Source organism: Anser cygnoides, chromosome 2 (genome assembly GCF_040182565.1).
Source record: "Anser cygnoides isolate HZ-2024a breed goose chromosome 2, Taihu_goose_T2T_genome, whole genome shotgun sequence".
Lineage (NCBI taxonomy): Eukaryota > Metazoa > Chordata > Aves > Anseriformes > Anatidae > Anser > Anser cygnoides.
Genome location: NC_089874.1, coordinates 73,208,945 through 73,236,638, shown reverse-complemented (window position 1 = coordinate 73,236,638; position 27,694 = coordinate 73,208,945). Strand labels below are relative to the sequence as shown.

At 38.4% G+C, this 27,694-nt stretch overlaps 1 protein-coding gene across 20 annotated transcripts in view; it reads left to right on the top strand.

Annotated features, from left to right (window-relative positions):
* FARS2 (phenylalanyl-tRNA synthetase 2, mitochondrial) overlaps positions 1–27,694 on the top strand; it is a 249,018-nt gene that overhangs the window by 119,392 nt on the left and 101,932 nt on the right. For all 20 annotated transcript variants that reach the window (XR_010829431.1, XR_010829432.1, XM_066992476.1 and 17 more), the window contains one exon: positions 27,175–27,335. Coding sequence is in view for 18 of the 20 variants with exons in the window: in XM_066992476.1 (XP_066848577.1) it covers positions 27,175–27,335 (161 nt within the window). In the remaining 2 variants the exon portion in view is untranslated. The remainder of the gene's footprint in view (positions 1–27,174; positions 27,336–27,694) is intronic.

Below are 27,694 nucleotides of genomic sequence, written 5' to 3'. Positions count from 1 at the left end.
TACCTTTCTGCTGGCAAAGGAACGCCCTGAGTGAAAAGAGTCCACATAGAGTTTTTATGTTTTTAACTACGTTCACTAGATGGTGAAAGAGAAAACTGAGTTCTAATGGCCATACTTAATTTTTAAGAAGTTTGCGTTAGTAAAACAAACAGAACGTTTATGTTTACATGTAATAATATGCATTGTCTAAAAAGAAAAAAAGACTGAAAGCAAGCTGTCGTCCCACGACCTCTTCCTGAATGTGAATCACAGAAAGATACAACTCAGTTTTTCCTAGCTACTCTTCTGTTAACTTCTTGAAGAATGATAAATGAGAAGAAAAGAGTGTTGGAAGAATTAGCACTTCAGGGTCTCCTTTCATTCATCAAAGAGATGTATTTTCAACCTTAATATAGTCTCACACATGCTGCCATCAGCGAAATCATTACATTAAGAAGTTCCTAAAGTTAGTAGAGAATTAATAGAGACATGCTCTGAAACTCCAAAGACAATCATAAAGATGTCAAAGATTTCCTTTGATCTTCTATTTATTTTCCACAGTTCCTTCGATAAAGGCATAAATTCTTGACTATAACCAGAACAAGGCATGGCTTTCTGAAGCAGTGTTCTGCCAGTAAGGACACTTGCCGGAATGAACCCTCAGTTTTAGGAGTACAGGATAAGTGTTATGATACCAAAAGATGAGGCAGAGTTGTCAGATAGAATTGAGCCTGTATTGTTGTTTCACCTATTTGCAGTTTTTCTTCTTCCTATTCCAGTGTTTTTACATTTACCTAGACAACATAGATTATTCTCTTTATCTATCCAATATCTTTCCTGATTTCTGTGTGACTTGATGAAGTCAAAATTCTTCAAGAAAAAAAATGAATTTATTCATCACAGTGTGCTAGCATGCTTAGGGGATGCCTCTTTGATTCAGTCCAAGTTGTGATGACTTTGAGAATTGGTAAGCATGCTTTCTGCGAAATTGCTGGATGCAATTTGGGATTTTAGTATGTGATGCCATCTTTGTGGAGAAAAACCTCCACCAGAATGCAGTAATCAGGACCTTTTTCTCAAGCTGCATGCTGGAAGAAGACAGCTTCTGTTTTTGAATATTTCATGCTTGTCACAGGCAGTGTCAAATTTTGTCTTTCTTCTTTGTATCCTGTCTTGCATTTTTTGTGTTGACTATATAAATGTATTATGTAGAAATAAGTAATCTTGGCAAAGTGAGTCTCATGTTACATTCCAGACAGGTTTTGAGTTTAGAAAATATGTGAAACATTTGAGTGAAGAACCATCACAAATCTGTCTAGGACCATGTTTTGGTTTTGCATCACTGTTGGCTCAGTCTCGTTATACAGCGAGCACTTTGCCAAGAGAGGTCCCAGCTGATGAGATTAAATGTTACAGACCGAAGACTAGAGATATTACAGGTTAGGTTAATTTAGGAAGGAAACAGCTCAGAATACTGCTGGCCCACAGTGTGGTAGTTAATTCATAACAATTTTTAACGGTCTTTTAGATTTTAGTAGAAGACCAGAGAAGGATAGTTGTTCATAGTAACCTGTTACTTCTGGCACAGTTTTATTTCAGGTTTTCTACCTATATAAATAAAAGCGACAGCTATAATTTACGATAAATAGGGTAAATTCCAAGGGCTAGTAATTCTCTCGCTTCTAAATAATAGGCATTTCTTCTAATAATGGCATTGGGAACATGCTTCACCATTATGTACTGAAGAAGTATTTAGGTAAGCTTTTTGCCATGTGCTCCGGTATTGTGTTTGCCAAAGGGTGCGCAATGAGATGTGAACCACAGGTACTTCCCAACATGATAGGTCTCATCACTTCCATCCAGTTGGAAAGTAATTTAAACAGGGCTAAAAATTAAACATTTGGGCAATGTTAATTAAGAAAATAAGAAAATACCTTGGATACATTGTTGTCTACTTTCAGAGAAGGTAACACGGGGGAAGGTTGTGTTATACATGTTGTATCTTGATGCTAATCAGTTAACATTTTTTCCCCATAACGGTCATACCTCAGTATTCAGTGTTGTTACATGTTTATGATTATGCATAATTATAAAACCATTTTCCTGTTGATTTTGAAATTGATGTTTTTCTTCAGGCAATTTGTTTCAGACATCATTGATGGATCAGCTGTGCAAATTCTCAATCAATGCCCCAAATGTACAGACGTGTTTGTTTTGACATTTTGATTATTTGTTTTTTTTTCCCTTTTTTTTTTCCCTGCGGTAATGTAATTCTGGTTAAGTCTATTTTTAGTATTTATGTTCCAAAAATGAAACAGACTACATGAAGTGGGACTATATTTTGTGCTGTTTTAATATCATTTTAGAAGTTCAAAAGCAAAATGATACGAGAAAAGTCAGTCTATAACAACAAATTATTGGCTGTGTTCTTGGTGCTGAAGAGCAGTTTTGTGGAATAAGGCCAAGAGGCTAAATGTATATTTAAAGAATGTGTTCTCTTGTATTTTTTCTTACCGAAAAAAGGCTTTGAATTCCCAACAAAGGGTTTTATTTTGCAGGCTACACTCTTTCACAGTCTCTGTTCTCCACTGCTTGAAGCTTCAGATTATCTGAAGAGCTGGTCATCTTTGAAATCTGACCTGACTAACCTTTTTCTGTAGAATGCAGTAGTACTATCCAGTCAGAACAGAGAGATGTTTAAAAATTTGACACAACCAATGGACAGAATTGGTATTGTATGACAGTTTTGTAGGATGCTGGAGTAGTGAAATCATTTCTTGAATCCCACCAAAATGGCATTTGTCAGTTTTTCAAGCAAATATTGGTTAAAATGCTTGTAATAGATTTGCTATGTTGTAGTCCCTGGGGGAAAATGAAAATGCCCTGAGGGTTTGAGAAAGATTTCAGTCCTCATCTTAGCAAATGCTTATATGCAAAGTTTGTGGTGTGTGTTCTTATTAAATATGTGCTTGTTCATGTCATGTACTCAACATGCTCAAATTGACTGACCTGTATGAGTGACCACTGGATCTGTATACTTTTCACCTATTGCATAGGTTATCATTGTTTGAATTTATTACGTGGTAAAATTTTCAAAAACAGTGTAATTGTAATTAACGAGTTAACAAAAAGACCAAATTTACTGAACTTTTTACTTGGCAGGTAGGGCACGTTAGTTCTAACTCTGTATTATGGGTGTAGCCACTGCCAAGAAAAGTACGTAGACACTTTCTGTTATACTATTAAGAGCACATTTAATTAAGACAAAATGCATAATTATGCTTTTCAGTGTAGCATAGTTCCTTCCCAGATGAATCAGAATTTAATGTGATGGTCTCCTTACGTGTTTGCTGAATACTCTATTATCCTCCTGTGTTACTTATTCATGCTGTTTCAGAAGCATAATTGCATGCAGTGACACATTCACAGATGATGCAAGCACACTGTGCCATAATCAAAAGTTTTGCTCACAGATATTCCCTATTAAATAAAAAAAGGGCAAACGTGATGATTACTTACCTCCATTGCTTTTTTCTCCAAAAGTATATTTTTTTGCAGAACAAAACAGTACCTGAAATTTCAGTGTGTTTCTTCTAGAGTACTTGGGGAAAAGGAGACCTTTGAACATGTGATCTTTGGGATCAACAGAAGACTGCTTGCAAAAATCGTATTTCTTGCCTGATAGGTGCACCCTTTTCCATTGCCAGTGTCCTGAATGAATCTCAAAGACAACAGGGGGATTGTGTTGCTGAAGAAGAGAGCGAGTGAGGCAAAGCCTATGAAAGCATAGTCCTTTCTTCTACTTACCCATGACGTTTGGTCTGAAGAGTGGGATCAAGGCAGAGTCCCATTACCATACTTTACACTCATCTCTGATTTACTGCCCAATATCACTTCTGTTTTACAGGGTTTCCCCCAGACAAGTCAATTCTGGTCTATCATGCCTGACCAAAATGCGTATGTTTAGGCATGCATCAAACTTTTCCTAAAATCTGATTAAATCATGAGTGGGCTGTTGAGGCATTCATGGGGTGGGCTTGCTAAATAAGTTTTAAACTGCAGGTTTGTAAGGTAGAAGTTTATTAAAATTAAGATGTGCTAAAGAAAACAAAAAATGTAGAAAAGGTTAATTTGTCGAATTAGTGTAGAATTGCCAGCATTCTCTTGACACTTAAAAAAAAAAAAAAAAAGAAAGAAAGAAAAAAGAAAATAATCAGAATATCTTTCTTTGTAATGAAGCCTGTCATGATCTGAAACAACAAAGATTCATAGCCCAGAGGAGGTCTGCGAATTTACCAGCGTGTATCTTCCTATTCCTATGAGTTTAGCTCAGGTAGATTGTTGTTCTAGTATGCATAATTTGTTTTTACAGCTACTTTCCATGCAAGAGTCACAGGAGAAATGAACAGTCATACATCATACACGTTTCTTTCATTTCCAACAGAATAAAGTCATGGAATAACTTGCGTATTGTGTATGTTGTGTGGTGATAATCTTGGTTATTAAAAAAAAAGTAGTAGTAGTAAATGAGTAATGAACAACAGTCTTAATGATAATGGCAGTGCAACTACATTGGACATTAATGGACACATCACTAGAACCTTGTTGTAGTTCTTACAACTAGTAAATATGTAGTTCTTACATATTTGTATAAATAAATGCGTATACATATTTATGTATATATTACATATTTATGTAAAAAAAATCTTATGTAGTTCTTACCTGCTCTTGATTTCATAGGTATTGCTCAGAGGGCCATACTTTCAGTCTTTAATTCCTAATGCTGGTCCCCATAATTAATGGATTCTTGTTTCAGAGGCACCAGATAGCAACACTTCCTTTGAAAGCAATGTGAACAAGAGGCGTTTATCCTTTTTGAAATCTGTTGTAATGCATTTTGAAAAGCATACTGCTAAGCTTTACGTGTGTTTCTGGGGATAATGTATAATGTAGTGGTAAAGACAGGCTTGTGTTTGAAAATCACAGAGGTCTTGATAGCTGTCATGCAACATCATCAAAAAGAAGTGAGTTAACTACCCATCTCCAATTTCGATATTGTACCTGGTTTACAAAGAGTAAAAGGACCATGCAAAATGATAAATGTTGATTTATAGCTGCCAGATGCTCATGCTTCTGATGTGTGCTGCTAACAGCCACCACCCCTCTCCAGAGAGTGGGTTGTTTCCAGGTGAGGTGGATCCTGGGGACAAAATGCAGAAGTCAGCAGGTGGGCAGGTGATGAGGTGTTGAGGTGGAAGGGTATTAAGAGCATAGAAACAATTTGTATAGGAAGACTTTTTTTCTCCGCAAGAGGTAGTTGTAGTGATGAGGAATAACAAGAAGCTTTTTAGCTGTGTATGGCTAATATAGTAAATTTAATCTTGTTGAGGAGCTACAGGCTGAGAGGAGCTTTGGTGGGGTACACAACCATAGCAGAATTTGGGCGTCTTTGATGTTGGTCTTGTGTGTTGTGCTCCCTGGAGCACTGACAGAAATGCTGGCACCGCTTTCTTGCTTTATAGCAGCCACAGTTTGTACCCTAAGGGCCAAAGGCACAGTTTGGTGCGGCATTCTGTTAGGCCACCAGGAAAAGAGAGGAGATGCTTGTTGTCTCTCCTGCCTTGGCGTTCTACTGCAGGCTGCTCTTCCAGTATTGTACTGTACTTGTCCTGAGCTGTTGTTTTCTATGATACCTCTGCTCAGCTTTACCCTCGAGTGAAAATCTTTTGTTCCATCAGCATGCTTTACTCTAACCAGCCTCTTGGGCTTAGAGCTTTTTCTTTATAACTCTGAAGATATTGGTTCAGAAAGGTGGTGTGTCTTTGTGTGATATATATGTGTCTATCTATATGTAAATATATAAAGGTGCATTGTTGTGTGTATGTGATCACACTTGTGAGTAACACTCAGCTCCACTAAGCATAGCAGAGATTTTTTTATGTTATTTATTTATTTATTTACAATAGAGTCAAATTTTGTAAGAACTGTATTTCTGTGGAGAAATTTGTTTGGTCCTTGCTGTCCTGATGACCTGCCCTTCAATTTGCAGTACTGATTCCAGATTCAGCATTGTAAAGTTGATGATAAAGTGCCCCTACCTGTAAACATGCATTTGTTATTGTGACATGAATTAACAGTAATACTTTACAGGTGTGGCAGAGGGCAGCTTGACTTTCTTGCAGGTGCCCTTATGAACGAAGCAGCAACCGCTGAGCCCCATCTACTTAACTCTGACTGTTTACACCGTAAAAAGAAATTGACTCTTCTAATTATATTCAGAACTGTAGAAAGCTGCTGCTGCTTTGGATTATTTGATCTCTCTGGGGAAACTTCCATCAAACATAACGGCCTACATTTCTACTTTGTTAATTATAAAACTGTGAACAAGAAAATGCAAGACAATCTCTACTGTTCTTAGTGTAATAGTAACTTCCTAAAATATTACTGCGTTTATGAGTCCCTGTGGAAGATCTTTCTTTGTGGAAAAAACCCTATTGAATAAATGAGGAAATACATTCCAGATGTATTAAGCAAATAATCAACATACATTTAGCATGGTCTCTTATAAATCTGTGTAGTTTGGTTTTCTGCGGGATGGCTCATGACTTTTTTTTTAAGGTACCCCACCCCAAACAGATGTTGTTTATTCTTTTGAAACATTAGCTTGTGTGCTTTCTGCCAGGAAGGACAGATTAAAACAAACAGAAAACAACGACAACAACAAAAAAAACCATTCTCTTTTCTATTCTTTTGTGCTGCTATGGATGAGCAGCTGGGAGTCATGTAGAGTTATACTTTGCTTTTGGCTGCTATCAAGGCCTTTCATAAAATGAAATTTTTTCTTTTGCCATCTTATTGGAATGTTTTTCAGAGTTCCTAAATAACAGAGTTGTTACAGACCCTTTATTGCTTAAAGGATCTTTTCTGAAAGATGAAAATCTTAAGATATCAGACAAGGTCCATGGAGAGCTGTGATCACTTTGTGTTGTCCATGTGGAACCCCAAACAGCTGAAGATCCCTAGGAGGGATTTGAGGCTTTTTCCAACAGTGTGTGTGCATTCACATGCTTGCTTTTTACATTGCCGTTCATTATTTTCAAATGTCTTTTCCATTGTGTTTCCATTGCAGTCCAGAACAGTAGCTTGCATGGATATATTTTCCCACCTCATTCTCAGTCCAAGCCAGAAGGCAGGGATTACTCTGTGAGATTTACCATTTTCAACAGGCATGGAGAAAGCTGTCGTCTTCAATGTTTTGTCTATTTTGGCTTCTTCACTGTTACTTAAAAAAAAAGGACAACGTATACTAGACAGTTCATCGGCAAATTATTGACATGTGTCACTCTGTGGAGATACCACTCAATAGGACCTAGTCTTGGGCAAGTGGCTCTACCTGCCTGAACAGGAGGGTTGGACCAGATGACCTCCAGGGTCCCTCTGTGATTGTGTGTTGCAAAGAGGTTCTTCAGAGAATTCCCTCTGGGTGCTTTGATGTTTCTGTGTTCTGCTGTGATCAGTTCTGTTGTTATGCCTGATAACTGAATTGTGATGGTCCAATTCCCGCAAGGTTTCTGCAGCTCCCCTGCTTAAAACATCATCGGTTTCAGTGATGGCCAGTTGCTGGGCACTGTACAGATCTACTGAATTTTGAAACTGTGAGGCATGTGAAAGCAGAGCTGCTGCCAGGTGCAGTTGTTATTTGTTGTGTCTGTGCTCCCCCAGTGCACAGCTGTTAGAAGACACTTTATTGAACAGTAAAATCAGATCTTGCAGGATGAGAAAGAGGATGGCTCTGGGTGCAGAGAGTTAACCTTTGGCTTTGGAAGTGCCAGATGCGCACCATTTTATTCTGAATTCAGTAACAAACCATTGTTGTCACTCAGTTGAACTTTAAGGTGGAAGGCCAAAGAAAACTGCTTATGAAATAAACTGCTTATTATGAAATAAAAGCTGATTAGTAATGATTCTGTGCATAGATCTTGAGGATGTGCTGTAGTAACTCAGTCCTCTGAAGTTGTGAGTGCTTTCTGAGATGGTCACTGAGCGCCAGATGGATTTGGCTGCCGTCGTTGAAGTAATCAGGCCTGGCTTTTTTTTTGACAGGCACCATTTAACAATTTGAATGATAACCTCGTGCCTTTATTTCACATGTGAAACCTACGCTCATGCGACCTTAAGAGACCACTGTAAGCCTCTAAGCTTTTGGGATACTTTTAAATCTTTATTGATCAGGTTCATCAACCATGGCAAATATATAGTAGAGCTCCACAGTGATGTTGATGACCCCAGTTTATGTTTCTTGCCTCAGTCAAACAGGATCAAACTTGGTATCATCAGCACTCTTCCTGCAATGTAATGTCATTTTTCCCTTTTTAATCGTCTCCTAACACTGTGTGCCATTTTGGCACACATGGGCAAGCAGAGTAGCTTTACAACTTATATGAGACAGAATTTGTCTTTTCAGTGGTAGCTGGGAGGAGTAGGGAATATTTGTATGTAGTCTCTTGGAAGTTTTTTTGTCAGTAAGTTTTTACATGGGTAGCCTTTCTGGTTTTTTTTTGGCTGTCTGCATGGCCACTGGAAACAGAGCAGTTTAAGGGCAGAGAACAATATATCTTAATAATTATCCATGTGTTACTTGAAGTGCAGTTGTGCAAATTCTTCTGCCTTCCTTTCTTGAACTATGTGGATTCAAAGACAAAAGATCGATACAGGCAGACTTTGTAGTTTTCTTATCATAGCATGTCTGTGTGACTGAATTTTGAGGTCAAAAATTTGTGATGATCAGGACACAATTGAGATTCTGTGGTAGTAGGTGGCAGATCTGCTAAGTTAAGCTACTCTAATAAAACTGATGTAGCGATGAATTTATTTTGAGATTAGTGGTAGGAACAGAAAATTGATGAATAACACACTGGCTTTTGAGTCACTGGAAGAAGTGGGAGGATTCTGCAATCTTGGCAAATGAGTAAATATTAAAGTGCCTTAAGATATGTCAGCCACAAGCAGTGGCTGAAATATTCACCTTGGCCAGAAAGAAGTAGGATAAATTATTCTTTGGGCAACCCAGCCTAGTGGGAGGTGCCCCTGCCCATGGCAAGGGGGTTGGAACTGGGTGATCTTTAAGGTGCCTTCCAACCCAAACCATTCTGTGATTCTTCCTGGAGCTCCCTGTTGACCTGACTAGACCAGAACCGGCAGCTGGGATAGCTTGGTCAGGAGGTGGCCTGTGAGCCTTCGGCCTTTGTGCATCACACAGACATCCCTGAAGTTTCTCTGGCTGCAAAGCACAGAGAGGAAAGGGCTGTTTTGTTTGCCCAAAAGGATTGTCTGAGTGTTTAGTAAATACTGGCTAAATCTAAAGCAAGGAATGAGCAACCTGACTAGCAGTTTGACTGAGTTCAGCTTCCTCGCTGTGCTGTGATTAGGTGAGTATCAGCTGCACAGGACTGCGCAATGGCTGGACACCACTGCACATTGGGAAGACAGCAACAAAGGACAGATGGTGGTCCAAACTTCCTTCCATCTCCCCACGTTGGGGAAGGAGGTTGGCACTGGCCTGGTTCTGCTTTCTCGGTTTGCTCTTTGTGTTTACAACACTTGAATTTTCTTGACTTCTCTAAGAATGAAGTTTTCCAAAGCCAGTCATGTGGCTTCTAATGAAGACTACAGCTTGGCAGGCATCCTCCTGCTTTTCCTGGCCCAACTTTCTTTGCCCTTTTTTTTTTTTTATGGAATCTGAAATAAGGTGAATTTAATCTATTCTGAAATGTTACATAGCTCAAGCAGTTGTGCAGTCATTATATGTTTGTGAGCAAACCCATGGAAATGCTATACTCATGATTCATCTACTAATAAAGTAAATGAAGAATAACAGTGGTGAAGCCAGTGATGCATTTTTGTGTGCACGTGCATGGAAATTAGAATAAATAATAACTGGGCCTAATGTGTTTTTTTTGTTTTTTTTTTTTTCCTTTTGCTACTTGGCTAACAACAGCTTAGATCTCATCTGGTCTAAGTTGGCACAACTTCACTGATGTTGGAGGAGCTTTTGTACTAATTCACACCAGCTGAGCATGTAAAGCAGTCCAGTCTGTGCAAGTGTTGCTTCCCCCCCCCGACCCCTCCCTTTTTACCTCTCCTTCTGTTTTCCATCTTGTGCTTGGTGATCCGGCCAGCTGAGTGCACAGAAAGTACAAGCCTGTTTCAGATTAGAGCTTCTTCGTATAAATCCAGAGCTCTATTAATATCTGATTCCAGGTACCCTTGCACAGGTATGGAGAGAATTTATTTTAAATCCAGAATGAATATTTAAACTTTTCTATAATTTTTTCCCCCTTTCCTATATTAATTTTAATTGCCATTTCTAGGTAAGCAAGACCTATTTTTTTTTGTTGTGGTTTATCCTGGCAAGTGGCTCAGCACCACCCAGCCCCTTGCTTACTCTCTTCTCATGGGATGGGGAGAGAATTGGAGAGGTAAAAGTACAAGAGCTTGTGGGTTGAGATAAGGACAATTTACTAGATAAAGCACAAGCTGCACATGCAAGTAAAGCAAGCCAAGGAATCCATTTGATATGTCCCATCGGCAGGCAGGTGTTCAGCCACTCCCAGGAAATCAGGGCTCATCATGCATAAAGATTTCTTGGAAAGACAAACGCCATCACTCTGAATGTCCTCCCCTTCCTCCTTCACCCCACCTTTATTGTTCAGCACAGCGCCACATGATGATACGGGACATCCCTTCGGCCAGTTTGGGCCAGCTCGCCTTGTTCCGTCCCCTCCCAGCTTCTTGTGCAGCCCCAGCCTCCTTGCTGGTGAGGCAGCACAAGAAGCAGAAAAGCCCTTGGCTCTGTGCAAATGCTGCTCTGCAGCAACTAAAAACATCAGCACTATCTTCACCAAAAATCCAAACCACAGCATTGTGTGAGCCTCTACAAAGAAAATAAACTCTGTCCCAACCAAAACCACATCACTTCTGATTTGGGAGGACTCAAAATGAATATCTACTGAAATCTGCACTTGATGGTTGTTCTTTCTTAGAGTTTGGTAGAAGAACTTCTATTTCTGTCATGACACCAAGAAGTACGAAGGATTTACTTTCATTCAAGCATCACTATGTTGTAGAGCAGATCATATCTGGCTTAGAGGAATAACATATATTCTGTAGAAAGAAAGCTTATGTTAAATGCATCTCCAGACTTCTTGTGATAATTATCTGAGGACACCTTGATTGATCTGGTTGTATTTAAATGGCTAATGACATTTTTAATTGTCCAGGAAAGAAGGCAACCATGATGAAAACAGTGCTTAGAAGCTAAAAACATTGTGTAATTATATGCAACTGGTGCATAATACATCCTAGGAGCTGACAAGGAAAATGAAATTTTGATGAAATTGTTGAATTTCTAACATTCTAATACCAAGTCATGCCAATGCAACTATTATGATTTTATAGTATTTTGCATTTTTACAGATATCTGTATTTTTAAAGTATGCTAATAAAAAAGAAATAAAAGGAAAGTTAGCAAGATCTGTGTTACAGCTGATCAGTGGTCCATCTCGCTGTTCTGCCTCATGGCTGGTGATATTTGTAACAGAGAAACGTGCAGAAAAACCTACAGTAGACAAGTATGATAGCCAAGTATTGCATGTATTTGTTTCTAGCATTCTTTCTAACTGCAAACACAAATCAGCTAACTGACAAGGCGAAATATGATAACGCTTATTATCCCACACATGCAATATACTGCACACTTGCAATGCCATGTTTTTATCAAGTATAACTTATTCCTATATGGCTGATCTTGAGTTACAGAGTAAGGAAGATTTATAGTCGGTGTCTTTTGATAAAACAGGCTATTTAAGAAACTTAAACACATATTCTGGATTCCTACTTTTTTTTTGGTTTGTTGTAACGAATTCCTCACAAACAGGATGAGTAGGTAATTGATTAGGTGAAGTAATTTAAAGCTGTCTAATTAAAATTCTCTCTGTAGCATTGTGATGTAGAATTTAATACATTTGGAAGTTCAAAAGCTTTGCAGAGTTGGCATAGAGCACACAAACTTCTGTTGAAGTGTGTTTTCATGATTCACATATCAGTTCTAGAAACCAATTCTGAGCTGTATTATTTACTTAGCTAATGATTTGGTTTCTGTGAGGAAATAACTGGTACATTTCAAGTTTCATCATTTCTAAGATAAGGTTAATCATAGCCTTATTTCATAGTGTTTCCCTAAGGGTTAATGTTTGCAGGAAAATATGAAGAACCTTGCTGTAAAAAATGCTGGTCTCTGTAGGCTCTGGCTGGTTCTTGTCCTCCACTCTGCACTGCTGCATTGCTGTTGGGAAATTATTATCTTTTATTGTTTAATTCCCTCTGGGTTTGAGATAAGCCAGATGGTGAGATCTCCTTGTAGGGCAGTTTTCTCCTTGGCATTATCAATTTTCGAATCCCATATTAGTAATGGAGGAGTTGCAGCATGTAATCCCCTTTGGTTTAACTGGTTTTATGTACTTATGTATTCATCTGATGACTGCTACTAATTCTCATGTTTAACTTCAATCCAAACTCATTGCATAGTATAGAAATGGCCAGCTTCCCGTTAACAAATAAATATATGAATGTGGCATTGCTAATGTGTATTCAGGTACCTTTACAGGCTTATATATTTTTTTTTCCTCCTTACAGATTATAATAACAAGATAATAAAAATGTCAAGGGAATTTAGCCAGAAAAGGATGCATTGCTTTGCCTTTTTTGGTAGTGCATCTTCCAAAGATCTCTAATTTGTTTTTTACTATATGTTAGGACACATCTTTTCATGCTCATTTTTTTCATAGTGGAAATCTAGATACTGTCAGTGATGTGAGAGTTTCCCAACCAGAACATTAATGAAATTATGGCATCAAAGTCAGGGCAGTGGTTGCTGAACAAATGAGAGGACCTTTTGTCTGAGGAGTTTTTGTTTGTTTTCATTGGAATCTAGTTGATTGGAATGGCTGATGATTTATATCAGGATTATGATGTTAAGTATCATACGCCTATCAGGTTTCTGCTTTCCAAAATATTAATGTAAAATTCAAATAGGGATCTTAGGAAAGAAAGCAAAGAATACTGTTTTACAGGATTCCCAGGGATTGCATAGATGTTATTTGGTGTGAACCTTAGCAGTTTACCTTGTTAGCTAATCCTATGCAAAACTTAGTATCTTGTGTAGATGGGTATCTTGTATCTTTACTAACCTGTGGAAACCCATAAAATCCCATAAGTGTATTTTTTCCCTGTAAGTATCCCATTGCAATATACTTAAATGGATGAGTACATGTGATTGAGGTGTTTTTGGTTTTTTTTTTGGTAATAATAATAATAATAAAGAAACACCATGAACTGATCTTGTAGGCTGAAGGGGACATCCCAGATGTCTGTGGTCCAGATCAAAGCAAGTCCAGGCAGATGCAGGTTTTCCAGGGCTTTGTTCAGTCAAGTCATAAATCTCTAAAAGAAGCCTGCATCCATCCATCACTCTAGCACCGCAATCAAGTAAGTTCTTCTACTATGGCTGTAATCCTTGTCAGGTCATGACTCTGCAATTGTGCTTAGACTTCTCATTTTTCCTGCTTGTTTCCCATGCTGTGTGCGTTTGTGTACACTCTTTGTTTGCTTTCAGGAGGGAAGCAGAGTATTCCTAGAGTTGGCCGTGCCACCTTTTTTAAAAATGATCCTGGGTTTGCTCTTTCTCCGCTGTTACCAAGAGCCGTAACCCACCAGAGGGAAGGGTGTTCCAAGTGCTGGAGTGCAGAGCAAGTAATAGGATTTGGACAGATTCAGTTTCTGTCCTTAACTGTGCTGACATAACTTGTATTTACAAATAGTTATTCGGCACGTTCAGTGGGTATGTGGACATAAATAGATTATGTGTATTGAGATGTCATTTCTTTACAAGATGAATCAGCTGCTGAAAGCTGGCCCCTCTGTCATTGCATTTTTGTCCTGTTTTCAGCTCGAGGAGGTGATAGAGCTCTTAATGTGCTTAGTGCTGGAAACCTGATCTTATTTGCCTTAAATACTGAACAGGTTAGTTGAGATAACAACTTAGAAAACGTCCATGAGAGTAGAATGAAAAGTAGGAAACTAACAAAATCAAAACAAAAACACAAAAATGAAAACCCTTATCCTTTCTACCTTAAAAGAAAATAAAAATAAATGTATACAGTTGAATAAAAAGATTAAGAAACTTCATATGGCTGTTTAAGAATAATAATAATAAAAAAAAGGGGGTGGAGAAAGTCAAGAAGAAACAATTTCTATTGACTTGTTATTTCTTTCTGAAAATTTACACAGTGACAAAACAACAATCCAATTAGTATCTATCCACTAAAACTAATGTTAATATTTTTCAGATTCTCCAGACAAGTGGGACTGGTGTTCAACATGAACTTCTCTAACTGAGTGCAGGGCAAACGTTAACGCAGTTAGGAGTTTCTATAGCAATTGCTGCCAACTTTCAATACGTAAAAGAAACAAGATGAATTAAGAACTACCTTTAGATTTATTTTTTTAAGAAGAATCTTCTTTTAATTCTATTTCTGATAGCTGAAAGAGATACAATTTGATCATGAGAGTAAATCTTAAAATCACAGGAGCCCCTTTATCTAGCACTTTAAAATGTTCCCCATGCAAAATAGTATTTAATTAATTGTCATTACGTAGGAATTATAGAATTAGTGAGTCTAACATTTCATTTATCATTCATTTCTTTAAGTGGCAGTTAGTGGTACCCCAGAATTAAGTTCAGTGCATTTAGTGGTACCCCAGAATTAAGTTCAGTGCATAACAACAAAGTAATTACCAACCATTTTAAAGGAACATTAGTTAGAGAACTTTTAGTTAGAGACTTTTATTTTGAGAAAAGAATCTCTTTATAAGGGGTTTAAATTACATCTTTTCAACAGAGCAAGATAAATGGTTTTTATTAATATATTCATTCCTCCAGAAAGAAAGGTTGATGAGTAGTCTTCTCTGTTAATTTATTTAAATATTTTAGCACTGAATTAAAATACCCCATAAGCAAAGCAATAACCTTTCACCTCCATTGTACATCTTCATTGTAGCAAAAACTATGTATGAGTTGGGAGTGCTGGGTGAAGGATGCTGCCCTTGCAAGCTTCTGCCTCACTGGGGCTATAGGTGGAAATCATGAAATGGATGGTTTAAAGGACAGCAAAAAAGGACAGTGCCATGCATGTGAACGCTGCTAAGACTTCTGTTCTTTCCTGAGCAAAAAAAGTTCCTAGATAGTGATGGAACATCTCCTGTCTCAGTCTTTTCATATGTGGCCACTACCTGTGGGCTTTTTGCTGTCTCAGTGCCTGACTTGAGACTGGGGACTGATTTGCAGAAGTATTGAGTCCTCTCACAGCTGCAGCTGTAGTAATAGGGAACTATACTTTGAACATGCTAAAAACTATGTAATGCTCAATGCTCAGAGCCGTCGGGTCCCAGGTATCTCAGATTGGGAGCAGAATTAATAGGCGCTTTTGATCTTAAAGTTTCCCTGCCCAAATTCCTAATCTGCAATACAAGAGATAGCAATACTTTCTCAGCTCACCGAGACGTGGAAAAAAAATCCTTAATATTTTTCAAAAATTCAAATATTATGTAACTGAGTGCTGCTTTGGGAAGCTCATCAAACAATAATGTCTTCAAGAGCTCATTTTGAATTCTGCTCAATATGTGAGTAATCTGGGGTACATGTACACCTGGATTCACATTCACAAGTCTTAGTCCTCAAGGGGGACTTCATCCACCCTGCTATCTGTTGGAGGGACAGCACAGCAGGGCATAAGCAATCCAGAAGGTTCCTGGAATGTGTTGGTGATAACTTCCTTCTCCAAGTGATAGAGGAGCCACCAACGAGAGAGGTGCTATACTGCACCCAAACCATTTATGATCCTGTGGTTCCATAATTCAGCAATGCAAGGAACGCAAGCAGTCATCACTAACTGCTGCCTCTTCTCTATGCTGAACAGAACAAGGTCTTGTGGAAAGATTAATATTTGAATGTCTCACTGAAGACTGCATAGTTAACGTATTTCTAAGATGAGGGCAACTTAGTATTCCTCAGGCAACCTTAATTCTAGCATTTCAGAATATCTGAATGTTTCATTGAAAAAACAAGTATTGTATTAAGGCTCACTTGTGTGTGCCATTTTCTCGTTTTAAAATGAAAACTGTAAAATGGAGATACTCTGTTGTATACTATCATGTTCTTATGAGTCATCAGTGCAATATAATTACAAGCTTTGTAGAGTAATTCTGTGTTTATATACCTCTTTAATTATTACACATACGAAATATTAGATATAAGTGGGGGGTTCTATGACCATAGTGGGAGAATCATGATTTTTTCAGGCAGTTGTTAAAGTTGGAGCTCTTTAAATTGCAGTCTTTGCCTTCTTTGAATGTGTTTTCTGGGGAAATTCCCTACTCCTTCAAAAGCAAATAAACTGTTCTGGTTTGTGCTGTTGGTCCTGGTGTAAGAGTGAACTGTTCTCTACTCTGTTCTGTACATATACCTAGGGAGAGGGTTGTTATGGGGTTATCCTGCAGGACATCCCTTTGCAGTGAGCATTCCCTTCATTCCTGGTAGTTAGCAGTACCACTCCTCACCAGCTGTAACTCCAGTAATGCATCAAGAGCTCATCTGTGGGATGCTGTTATGTTTACATGGGCACGTGTGTGTGGTACCAACTGGACATTATCAATATATCAGTAATTTAGTGCAGCACACAACCTGTGCGTGTGTCACTCCCCAGCCCAGCATCGGAGAGGTTGGCCAGTGTAGGTTTGCCATTGATGCACTTGATTCCAGCAGAACCAACTTGCTGCTGCTGCTGAGATTGTGCTGATGCAGATGTGCTTTCCTGATGAAAAGGTACATCATTAAGAAGAATCTCATCCAGTTTTATAAGAAAAACAAGTTTTACAAGTTCACTCTGTTGTGGGCATATTGCTGTTGTCTAAAAACCATATTTTGGGGTTGCATTGTTGTTGTCTAATAAATCAAGATTTTAGTTTTCATTTTAGCAAAAGCATGTACTTCCCTGGTTGCCTGTCATCCCTGGGAAAACTGCCTTGCATGTGAAATGGGATGTTTTGCTATTGATACACTTTGCTAGGAAATGTTATTAGAGAGAGATAGCATAAAAGGGAGATTTAGAAGTGTACATTGAAAGACTACATATGAATTTCATTTTGAAGGTATAAGGACAGCAGTGGAATCTTGTCAAGATATTAGTCCCTGAGGGAAAAGCAAGTTCTTGTAGGATTCTTTTCCTTTCCTATTGATTTCATTTATTATAGTGTTCCTGTAGTCATGCCATTTTGCTAGAAAGAATTGCAGAGCGTAATCTGCTTCACTTGTATATTTTTTTGGTTCTGCGTCTGTTTCTGTTATCCTTTACATGCCTTGCCAGCTTCGTGACAAGAGTGGACAAGAAGCCTGTGCAAAATGTACAACTAAGGTGCTTCCACAAATTATTTCAAGGGCCTCAAGTAAAACCTCTCCTTGTGTGTTACGTTGTTTTTATTAAGCTTTTCTTGTGTAATTTTTACTTTATTAACATGAGATTTCGTAATGTTACATTTCCTCAACTACAAATAGCAGAGAAGCTGCTAAGACTGTATTCTATGCAACTCCTTCAAACCAAAGTGTAATACAATTTGTGCTGCTTTTTAGGAAAACATTGTTTTTCAGAAATAGACGTGCTGCTGCCATCGCTCAAGAATTTCATATGAATTAGAAATTAGAGGGGAAAAAAGTTTATTTGAACTTCGAAGAACAACAGTTGCTTCCTCTCAGTTCACTGTTTTATTTTCACCTGCTTCATATGGAGATGGTGGGTTAAAATTAGTCTGTAACTAAGTATTATACTGGTAAGCAAGAAGAGCGTGTTGGTCTGGCTGTGATCCTGTAGTATTACTGGTGAATGAGGTAAGCCGATGAAATACATTACACTATCTTTTAAAAAGTGGCGATAGGCACTTTGTGGAGTGCAAGAAGAGGGAGAGAAGGACAAGAAAGTATTCAAAATGTAATTTCTATTGTATTTGTGTCACATGAGTTCCTAAATCATGAAAGGTTGCTAAAAATCATGAAACTAACTAAAAGAAATCTGAGAGAGAAATCCAAAAGAGAAGTTAATGTGTGGTGATTATTCTGACATGCAGGATTATTGTTCTCTGTCCCGTAATCATACAGGAATGCTTATTTCATGGTAAGAATTCAAGCTAAAATTGAAACATGGGGTCCAGTTCATCTCATCTGGTTTACCTGTCTAAAAGTTAAGTGCTTTATCCATACATGTCTTACGATAAAGAATTGTCATTTGCGTTTCTCATTCCCCATTTACAGTAGAGTTCAAGAGACCGACTTAGACCAGATACCTAGCAACGTGTACTGGTGAAGAAGCTGAAGGCATCCCCTAGAATGATGCTTCTGCTCAGCATCTTCTTGCAGATATCCTATGCATTTTACAGACCTCTCTACTTTCTCCTGAAAGCATCCCAAAATGTAAGAAAAACAGATTAGTAGCCATCAAGTTGTTAGTGAGCTGGTATAATTTCAAAGGATGGACTGAATAAGAGGGAGAATTGTTTTGTCTTGAATGTAACCCATCAATTCCTGCCTCAGAAGAGTGCTGGGAATTACAGCAGGACCCCACCATGTTGCTGGACAGGCATTGGATTAGGCAGAACTTCAGTACTTTCCCACAACGCGCAGTTCAAAGGATCGTGGCCACACGGAAGCCAAGCCGTACACTACAGACTAAAGAAATTTAAGTGCAAGTGTTGCTCCATCTTACTGTTGCTGGGAATATGTGAGAAGAAATAGAGGAGATTTCAGACTCAGGCAGAAGAGCAGGCCGTGGCTCACTATGCCTTTTCCCAAGATACAGAACCAAGAGTTTCCTGAAATGTCCATTATTGCTATAGCTGTATGCGTTCTGCTTTAACCATGCTCTGTGTGCAGACTGTATGTGAGACTAGTTAAACATCCATAGGTGTTTTATAGGTGCAGACAGATATTTGCAAGTGGTCATATGCCAGCTGGAAGGATTATATTCAGGAGTAACGTAGAGACAAGTTCAGGAGGACCCTATGCACCTACATCATTCTCTCGGAGTGTACGATCTCACGTACTACTTACTTCCTGTAATTATATATTTAAAGCTCATCCATATCTTTGGATAACATGAAACCTATTGACAGAAATTATTTTAACCAATAATACTCTGTGGTTGAATTTTTTTTAGACAGAAGATCAATAAACAGGTATGGCTTGGAAAGCCAATCTCTCTATGAGATATCAGCAAGAAAAGCCTTTGGAATCATTGTAGCACAGGAGCGGTGGAGTAGTTCTGTGGTAAGAAAGGAGAATTGTCTTTAATGCTTCTGATCAAAGATTATTCAGCCTGTGCTATATGATGATACATTTAGCTTCATCTTGCCTGCTGCAGTTTTGGAAATAAATGAGTTGTGTGTACTTGGGACCTTCAGAATCCAATCCTAGCGACAAGGCAGGTGGTGCCTAAGTGAATCATGGCTTTTTTGATTTTTTTCTGAAGAACGAGTTTGTGGCAGAAGAGTATAGATGTTAATTTGTAAACCTTATCTCTATGTTAATTTCAGAAAATGTAGAGCCAAGGACCCCCAGTCAGGAGTCTGGGGCGTTATTAGAGTAGGTACTGTAGAATCACAAAATGCAAGGTCAGTCCCTGAATGTAGAAGTTGAATTTACTCTGCAGTTTCAGAGTAACCATGACTCTGTGCTGCTAGGAGCTGAACACAGTTTCTAACCTTTTGATATGTACAAGGGTTCTGACTGTTCTGATTTTTGAACAGCAATATCAAACAGAAGCTAAACAGTATTCAGTGCTGTGGTATATATAAACTGCTGCCTCTATATCTTTTGGGAATGTCTTGATCTCTTGAAGGTTGTATCACGTTTATGTTGTTGTTCCTTGCTTTGCTAGTTGTTTTTAAAGAAAAGACCATTTCTAAAGATGCTAAACAGTCAGTGTAGGTATTGGTGAACTTTTGGGGAGAAACTTTCATCTGGGAACAGTGAATATATATGGAGCGAATTTGTCCAGCTGTATTTATGAGCCCGAAAAATGAGATTCATAATTGAATTTTTCAACTATACTGTAGACTTATTTTTTCCAACAAATGGCAGTCCCTTGTGTATTTCTATATGACTTACATTTTTTTCAAACCTATATGGCTACAATGTCTAGGGAGATTTAAGAGTACTTAAAGATATTAAAAGACCCAACAACTCAAAAATTCAACTTTTCCCTGAATGAACAAAGCATTAAGAAAGGAAATGGAATTTGGTTTTACATGCTCAGAACAAAAAGAGCAGTACTGAAACCTGCTGGCAATGTCAGGGGAAATAAACCCATGGAGTCAACTCTTTTTTGTGGTCTGTGACATAAATTAAGAAAGCAAATTGTACTGCCCTCCATGGAGGGTGTCCAGTTTTGAGATATCTCTCTATAAAGAGGAAAAAAGAAAAGAAAAAGAAAACCAAGCAAGTTATTTTTTCAGATCTGTGAGCTAAAGTACAGAGAAAAAGAAAAACCGTATGCCATAAGTGTTTGTAGTTAATGACTAATATCTTGCATTGCACTTGGAAATTAAGTGGATACTTTTATCTTTCATCATTTGAAAGCTTGAACCTTACAGCAGCGTGTGGTTATGAATGTCAAAAAAATATCTGAATTTTTAAGAAAAATTCCGTTTAATGGTGGTTTTTGTCATTGAATCTGTTGGGAGTGCTTAGAAATATTTGTTGGAATGAGAGACGTGGACTCAGGCATAGAGAGACAGATGGATAGGAGCCCGGGAGAAGGACTGAGGAATTGATAACTTCGGAAGCAGAAAGACAGAAGAACTGGAAAATAAAAATGACAGACTGAGGTGAAAAAAAAAAAGCTGCTTCTTTGGTTTGTTCAATCCTCCTCTTGCTAATCACGTTCTCCTGCCCTTCTCCACTCTAGCCATCCATCTCTCCTGACCAGAAATGTTTTCCTCTAAGCTATTTGGCTTGATAGAATATTAGCAAAAATGGTAAAATGTGTGTTAATTACATATTAAAAGAAAGTTGAGTCTAGTGGATGGCTTCCCTTGATAGAAATTTTTAAAATAGGCTGTTCCTTTAGTATGTACCAAACTATTTTGATTGTGGAACAAAAATAAACATAAATATTAAAAACTCAATCAAAGCCTTTAAAGTTCTTTTGCTTAGTTTTCAAGTGAAGTGAACAGAACAGATCAGTCTGACCCAGGAGACAAAGCTGTGGTCTCAAAGTGACTATTATTGTTGGAAAATTATTCCACATTTGAGATTTAGAAAGATAAGTTCTTTTTTCCGCAAAATAGGCATAATTGAATGTTTACTTCTTTTCTGGAGTTCTTGAGGAGTGGCTTACTTTGCATGCACAGTCTGAAAGCCAAGTCCTTATTTTAGAAGGTAATTTAAACTGGATTGGACATGGGAGCCTGACTACATCAATTTAACAGAGTTAGAGAATAATATGACAGTTTTGATTTTTGCTTCTGCTGAAGAGAGCAGTTCAGAAGGAAACTTTAGTAAGATTTTTGGCCTCAGTTTCTTAATATCCAAGCCACGTGACCTTGTACTTCCATAAGCTCTTCTTTATTGGACTCACACCTTACTATATACGTGTTTTTTTTCTCCGCATAAAACCTTGGACTCCCAAAATATGGGAGTTCTATCTGAAGTAGGAAACAATTTTAAATGATTTTCTAATACAGGTAAACATAGTTTACCTCATTGCTGTGGCCATCATGTAGAATATGCATTCTTAGTCTATAATAATAAGCAAATCTTTATTTTGCAGGAGCTCTTTTTCAAACCCTTGTTCTTAAGACGTCCATTAACCACACAAAGCTCAAATGTGGACATAGGCCTTTGTTTCAGGTCTGAAGTTTCGTGTGAACTCACAGTAAAATCTAGTGCTCAGGTAGAGAGCTCTTTGGTGATCTGTTGAGGTACAATTGCTGAATGTGCAAATAGAGAAGACGACAAAGGAAGCTGAGGATAATGAATAAGAACAAATAGTTGAGGTACCGTTTCGAGATGGCTGAAGTGTTACTGTTTTGCATGGGAAAGTAAACAAAAAAGATGTCTGAGAAGAGGGTAAGAGCATGTGGTTGCAACTGAGGCTTGTCAAGCACACTTCCCATTTGGAGGTGTTGTGCATTGCTAGATAGCAGCTGTGGCCAAGGTTTTGTTTCACCTGTTTTCTCTGATTCATGCGTGGGAGGAAGTCTATATCCTTGAATTTTGGTTTCTCTTGCCCTGTTTTCCATTGATGAATCAAAGCAGTGTACTGTAAGACCATACTTTATGCTGTGCTTCATTCAGTGCAGTTGTTGAGCCTGTGTTTGGGGCTGCCTGGTTTCATTATGTCTGTAAATTACTTTCAATTCAGTTTAAAGCACTGATTTGTCTTATAAAACATAATATGTAGTGTCTGTATCCTTGAGAATCTGTTCACCTCTCTACCCGCCATGAATTTGTTTCAGTAACAGACATGGTTTGGACCGAAAGCAGGAGACTAAATTCAGATATTTGTTTCTAGACCCCATCCCAGCTTTTAGCTACACCCACTTTGGATACGTTCCTTTCTGGGCATTTTGTGAAGAACACCTTGTATGCAGGCTGTTGGATGCTTCTGACTTGGCTCAGTCCAAGATCAAAATCTAATTTCTTTCACTTCTCAGTAACTGCTGAGTATAACAATTTGAAGGCCCAATTTAGGCTCTGTTGAAAGTAAGATTTCCTTATTGGCAGTTTTACAGGAGTTGCAAAAATTGTTAAATAAAAGCCAGCATAGATATAAAAATAAGCATGACTGAAGTGTATAACAAAAAAAAAAAAAGTTTTGTCAACCTGTTCCTAACACTATATTGCAAAATATGCCTTAAAAATCTTGTACAGTACAAAATGTCATGTCTTACTTCTTGTGAAGTTCAACATTTCTGTCTGTGGGTATTTCTGAGGATTCAGTGGATATAATCCATGAGTTCTAGTGGGTGACTGTGTATGTCTCAATGAGGAATTATGAAGTTTCCCATCCTGGCTGAAGTACTTTAAACTAGTAATAGTATTGTAAGACACAGACAGTTAGTAAGTGGTTGATATTAATATGATGGAGTGCTCTTGTAGTTCTAGCTTTATCTTTGAAGATTGGTATTACATCAGCAAATAAATGTTGCTTTGACTTTATTTTATTTTCTTATTTATTTTTTTTTGCATTTCAGTTGTGAATTAAATATGTTTGATCAAATTAGCTTTCATTTAGCAAAGTTTTTTGGAGAATGGCTTGATTGGTCTAGATTTAAGTAGGTTCGTTGATTCTTCTGGTCTGAAAGCTTAGGAGCAGGACACTTAGACGTGACTTCTCAAAGAAGATGGGTTCCCTTGTAAGACAGTTGTAATGATCCAACCTTCTTTTTCAGTCAGATGGGACTGTGTCATCTGCTAGTGTGGGAAGCCAGTCAAATTGTTTTATCCTTTCCTTTTCCATCTTTGGCCACCTGACATGCAGTGCCTCCAGCAATTTTATTCTGGTGGGTAGTCAAGTTTTTCAAGCCAGGCAGCAGGAGCCTGGCAGCATACAAACCTTTGAGGGCTAGATGGGGAAAGCTTGACTGTCAGGAATGCTTTCTGCACTGGGCTGCGTTATTTCAAGTAGTGATGCTATATTTGCCTCACCAGGTCCCTGAAATCTGCCACTTTGGCTAGGTCTCTGTGTTGGAACTTCAACCTGACTTCTGTCATGTTTAAAGTTACTTGTGTTCATTCATTCTTTCATGTTGACTCACATTAGCTCAACTTTTTCATGTTCTACTTGCCAAAATCCAAACTATATAAAATATATATGCTATAAAACGTTTTGGAGTGGTCTCACTCACCAGAATAGTTAGCTGCACGTTTAACTTTTAATTTTCAATCAGAATATTCAGGACTGTGCTTTAGTCTTGTTGAGTTCCCCAAGGTAATTCTAAAAATGTTTTAAGTTAATTATATTCTTAAATGCTACATTGACTTGGAGGTTTACAAACAGGAAGTTGGAGAAGAGACCAGAGGCAAAATAAATGAAGATGCGGGGCGTAGTGGAGATTTATTTGTTAGTGCTGATTTGAGGAGGAATTCCAATAGTCTGCATTTTTCTTTCATCTGTCTGAAGAGAGGGGAATTCTTCACTGATATGGACTTCTGGCACTTGAGAAGTTTGTGTTCTGAAGGCTGATAATTGTATAAGGATCACCCAGCAGACAGGTGTTTATTCATAGCTCAGATGCCAGTGCTCTGAGCTCCTAGGCAGATAGCTGGGTAAAATTTTGTATGTGTGGTACATAATGCAAAGTAGTATAATGTGACCTAGTCCTCCTAAAAAAAAAAGTTGATATAAAATGAAAACATGCATTACATAATTAAAATGCATAGCAAATCAATTAGGTATGAATATTGTACGTTAAAGTGTGAGCTAAAAGAGTTACAATGAAAACCATTCTTGTATCAAAATAATTTAAAAGCACAAGTCTTAAATGTAAGGCTTTGCCTTACAGAATACGCACCCATTCTGCTGATCTTCTGTCATATACATTTTGTTTCTTTCAGATCTATGAGTAATTATCAGTAATGTGGGGAAGGAGAATCAGCAACCCCTGTCATGCATACTAACTTAAATGAGCATCAATGAAACAACTAACACTGTTGCTCAACCTGGCATCTTTAGGTGTCTGATTGAATGCCCCTGTGGGGATACAGCAGTGTTTTTTTCAGAACCCTCATAGCTATTGCTTCAGCTGATCTACTTAGCCCTGAGGGAGGGGGATGGATTGTGTTAATCAGACAGCAGAAACTTCCATACATGTATGAACAGGAGTTTTGCTACTGATTCGTGAGTTGATGCTCTTAAGAAAGACAAGCTGGATGTTTGGGGAAGCAACATCATTGCAGTGAATTATTCCTCTTCTTTCTAGTCTTAAGAATATAATTTTTTCTCTATACAGGAGTATGGAGAGAAAAAGTATTTTCAGCTTGGAAAAAAAAAACAGTTAATGGTTTACACTTAATTGAAGCTTAAAACCTTTCCCAGTCATTAATTTTCAATACATTCTGTGTAGTGGCTATCTCTTCTCCATAAATAATTCAGTTGACAATGGGGAATATTGCAGTTCTTCATATAATGTTGCATGGATTATAGGGTCAGGTTAGCTCAGGGACCGTTGGTTGGTCTAAGCATATCAGTTCAAGCAGCTCTGCCATGAGGACATGAACTGGTACCTCTTGAGTTTGTGCCCACTCTTCTGTTTCTCAGGAATTCCACAGTTCAATATTTAAGCTGTCTGCTTTAAAATGTCAGGAAGTGCAAAGTCTTACCTATGAGTGCACTAGGAAGGACAAGGCAGAACATCCAGACTGCTCTGGGGAGTACTGATACAAAGTTGACTAAATTCACGTGGCAGCACAATACTTCTGAGGTTCTAGATCAGGCACAGTTGGGTTCTGCTGGGGACCTGGTAAATAAGTAGGTTCAGGTTAATTGAAAGACTCAAAGTGATGACTGTGTCTCTTTTTCCAAACTTGTTATGCCTGCTGTTATTTAAGCAGGGCTCTGAACTGTTCCCTCTCATCATTGAACATGACAGCGTACCCCAGAATACCATCAATCCCCAAATAATGGGAGCACTCTTGTCTCCTTTCTGATAAGAGATGGGAGTCAGAAAGTAGAGTTCTGCCTCCAGCCTCCTCCGTGATGGTAGGGAACTTGCGAAGTTCAAAGCTTCCAAAAAATTTGCTAAAATTAATACTTGGAGCGGGTGGGGGGGGGGGGGCAGGTAGAGCATTGGTCTAATGACATAGCTGTGGGATGCACAGTGATATATGACTTGGGAGCTCACTGCTAGTGCTGATGGGAAATCACAGAATCATTAAGGTTGGAAGAGACCTCCAAGATCATCTGGTCCAACCATCCCCCCACCACCAATGTCACCCACTAAACCATGTCCCTAAGCACCAGGACCAACCTTTCCTTGAACACCTCCAGGGATGGTGACGCCACCACTTCCCTGGGCAACCTGTTCCAATGCCTGACTGCTGTTTCTGAGTACTGAACACAGTACTCAAGGTATGGCTTCACCAGAACGGAGTACAAGGGGACAATCACCTCCCTGGTTCTGCTGGCAAGCCTGTCACATGTGCACTTTCAGCCTAAGTGCATTTATTAAGGCATTTGTTTAAATTTGAAAAAGCTGTGAGCCTTTGCAGAGCTGCTGGGCTCTCAGCTTTGTTGAAAATTGGTGGGATGATGCCTAAACATGGAGGTGGTTCCTGATGTTGAAAAAAAAACCACTGTTTAATAACTCAGTGTTCCTGCTCTGTAAATTAAGAAGGTATGAATATTTCCTGACAGAAATGTTGCATCATTAATATCTGTAAAGCTCTTCTGTATGAAATATTCTTGTCTTTTTATATTTAGTGCTGCGTAACAAAGACTTTTGTATGTGGGGGGGCGGTGGCTTTCCCTGGGGGCAGCAGCCCAGGAGCTCCCTGGTTGGAGGTGTGATGCCAGCATGACGGGGCCTTGAAGGCCATTTTCCTGCTTCTTCTAGGTGCCTCAGAAGAGGCAATTTTGATCCTCTCAAATGTTGACAGTGATGTTAATGCTGCATAGGCTTGGCTGGTCTGTCAGCTCACATGAAATAGCCTGAACAGGAAATTCATGGTTACATGTCTTGTAAAACACAGTCAAGTTGGATATGAAGCGCTGAGCTCTGAGCATAGTAAAGTGTTGTGTAATGTTCTGCAGCATTTCTCAGACTCTGAAACTTTGGACGCAGAGAGCAAAGCGTGCAGCTTTATTGCCACTTTTGAGTCCTGGACTCAGTGATATGCCCAGTCTTGCTGCTTGGGATGTGTCCATAAGCCTGTAGGTCTTTAATTTGCCAATTGCTTGCAGGCTTTTCTGTTTTGCCATTCTAGCTTTCTTTTTTTCTTTTCTTGGGAGATAGGTGAACGTTTTATCAGCAATTTTTCATGTTGTGAACTTAAGCTTTTGAATTTTTATCTTGTTTGTTTGTTTATTGCAGCTGGCGCTCAGGATAAAATTGGCTGGGCATTTGGCTTGGGTTTGGAGAGGCTGGCCATGATCCTATACGATATTCCTGACATCCGACTGTTCTGGAGTGAAGATGAACGCTTCTTGAAGCAGTTTATTGTGCCTCACATTTGCCAAAAAATAAAATTTCAGGTAAAGTAATGTGTATATGAAAATAATTTTCTGTCAGTAAGACGTCCATGTAGCCCTAGAGAATATCATACAATTAAAATTCTGTGCCATTAACAAATTAGGTTTTAAAGCAACAGCTTTTCAACTATCATGATTCTCTGATAAACTGCAAAAAAAATGGCTGTTGATGATAACATTTTTTCAGCCAGATAATGTTCTGAGTTGCTGCTGATACTCAGTGAATATCTCTGTTCTGAGTAATAATTAAGCCTGTATTTAAATTCTAAATCTGTCCAGAATAGAGATTGATTTAGGCCTGTGTCTGAATTGTGTATATTCTTGAATTGGGGCTGTAGTTCTCTATCATTATAAAAACCTGT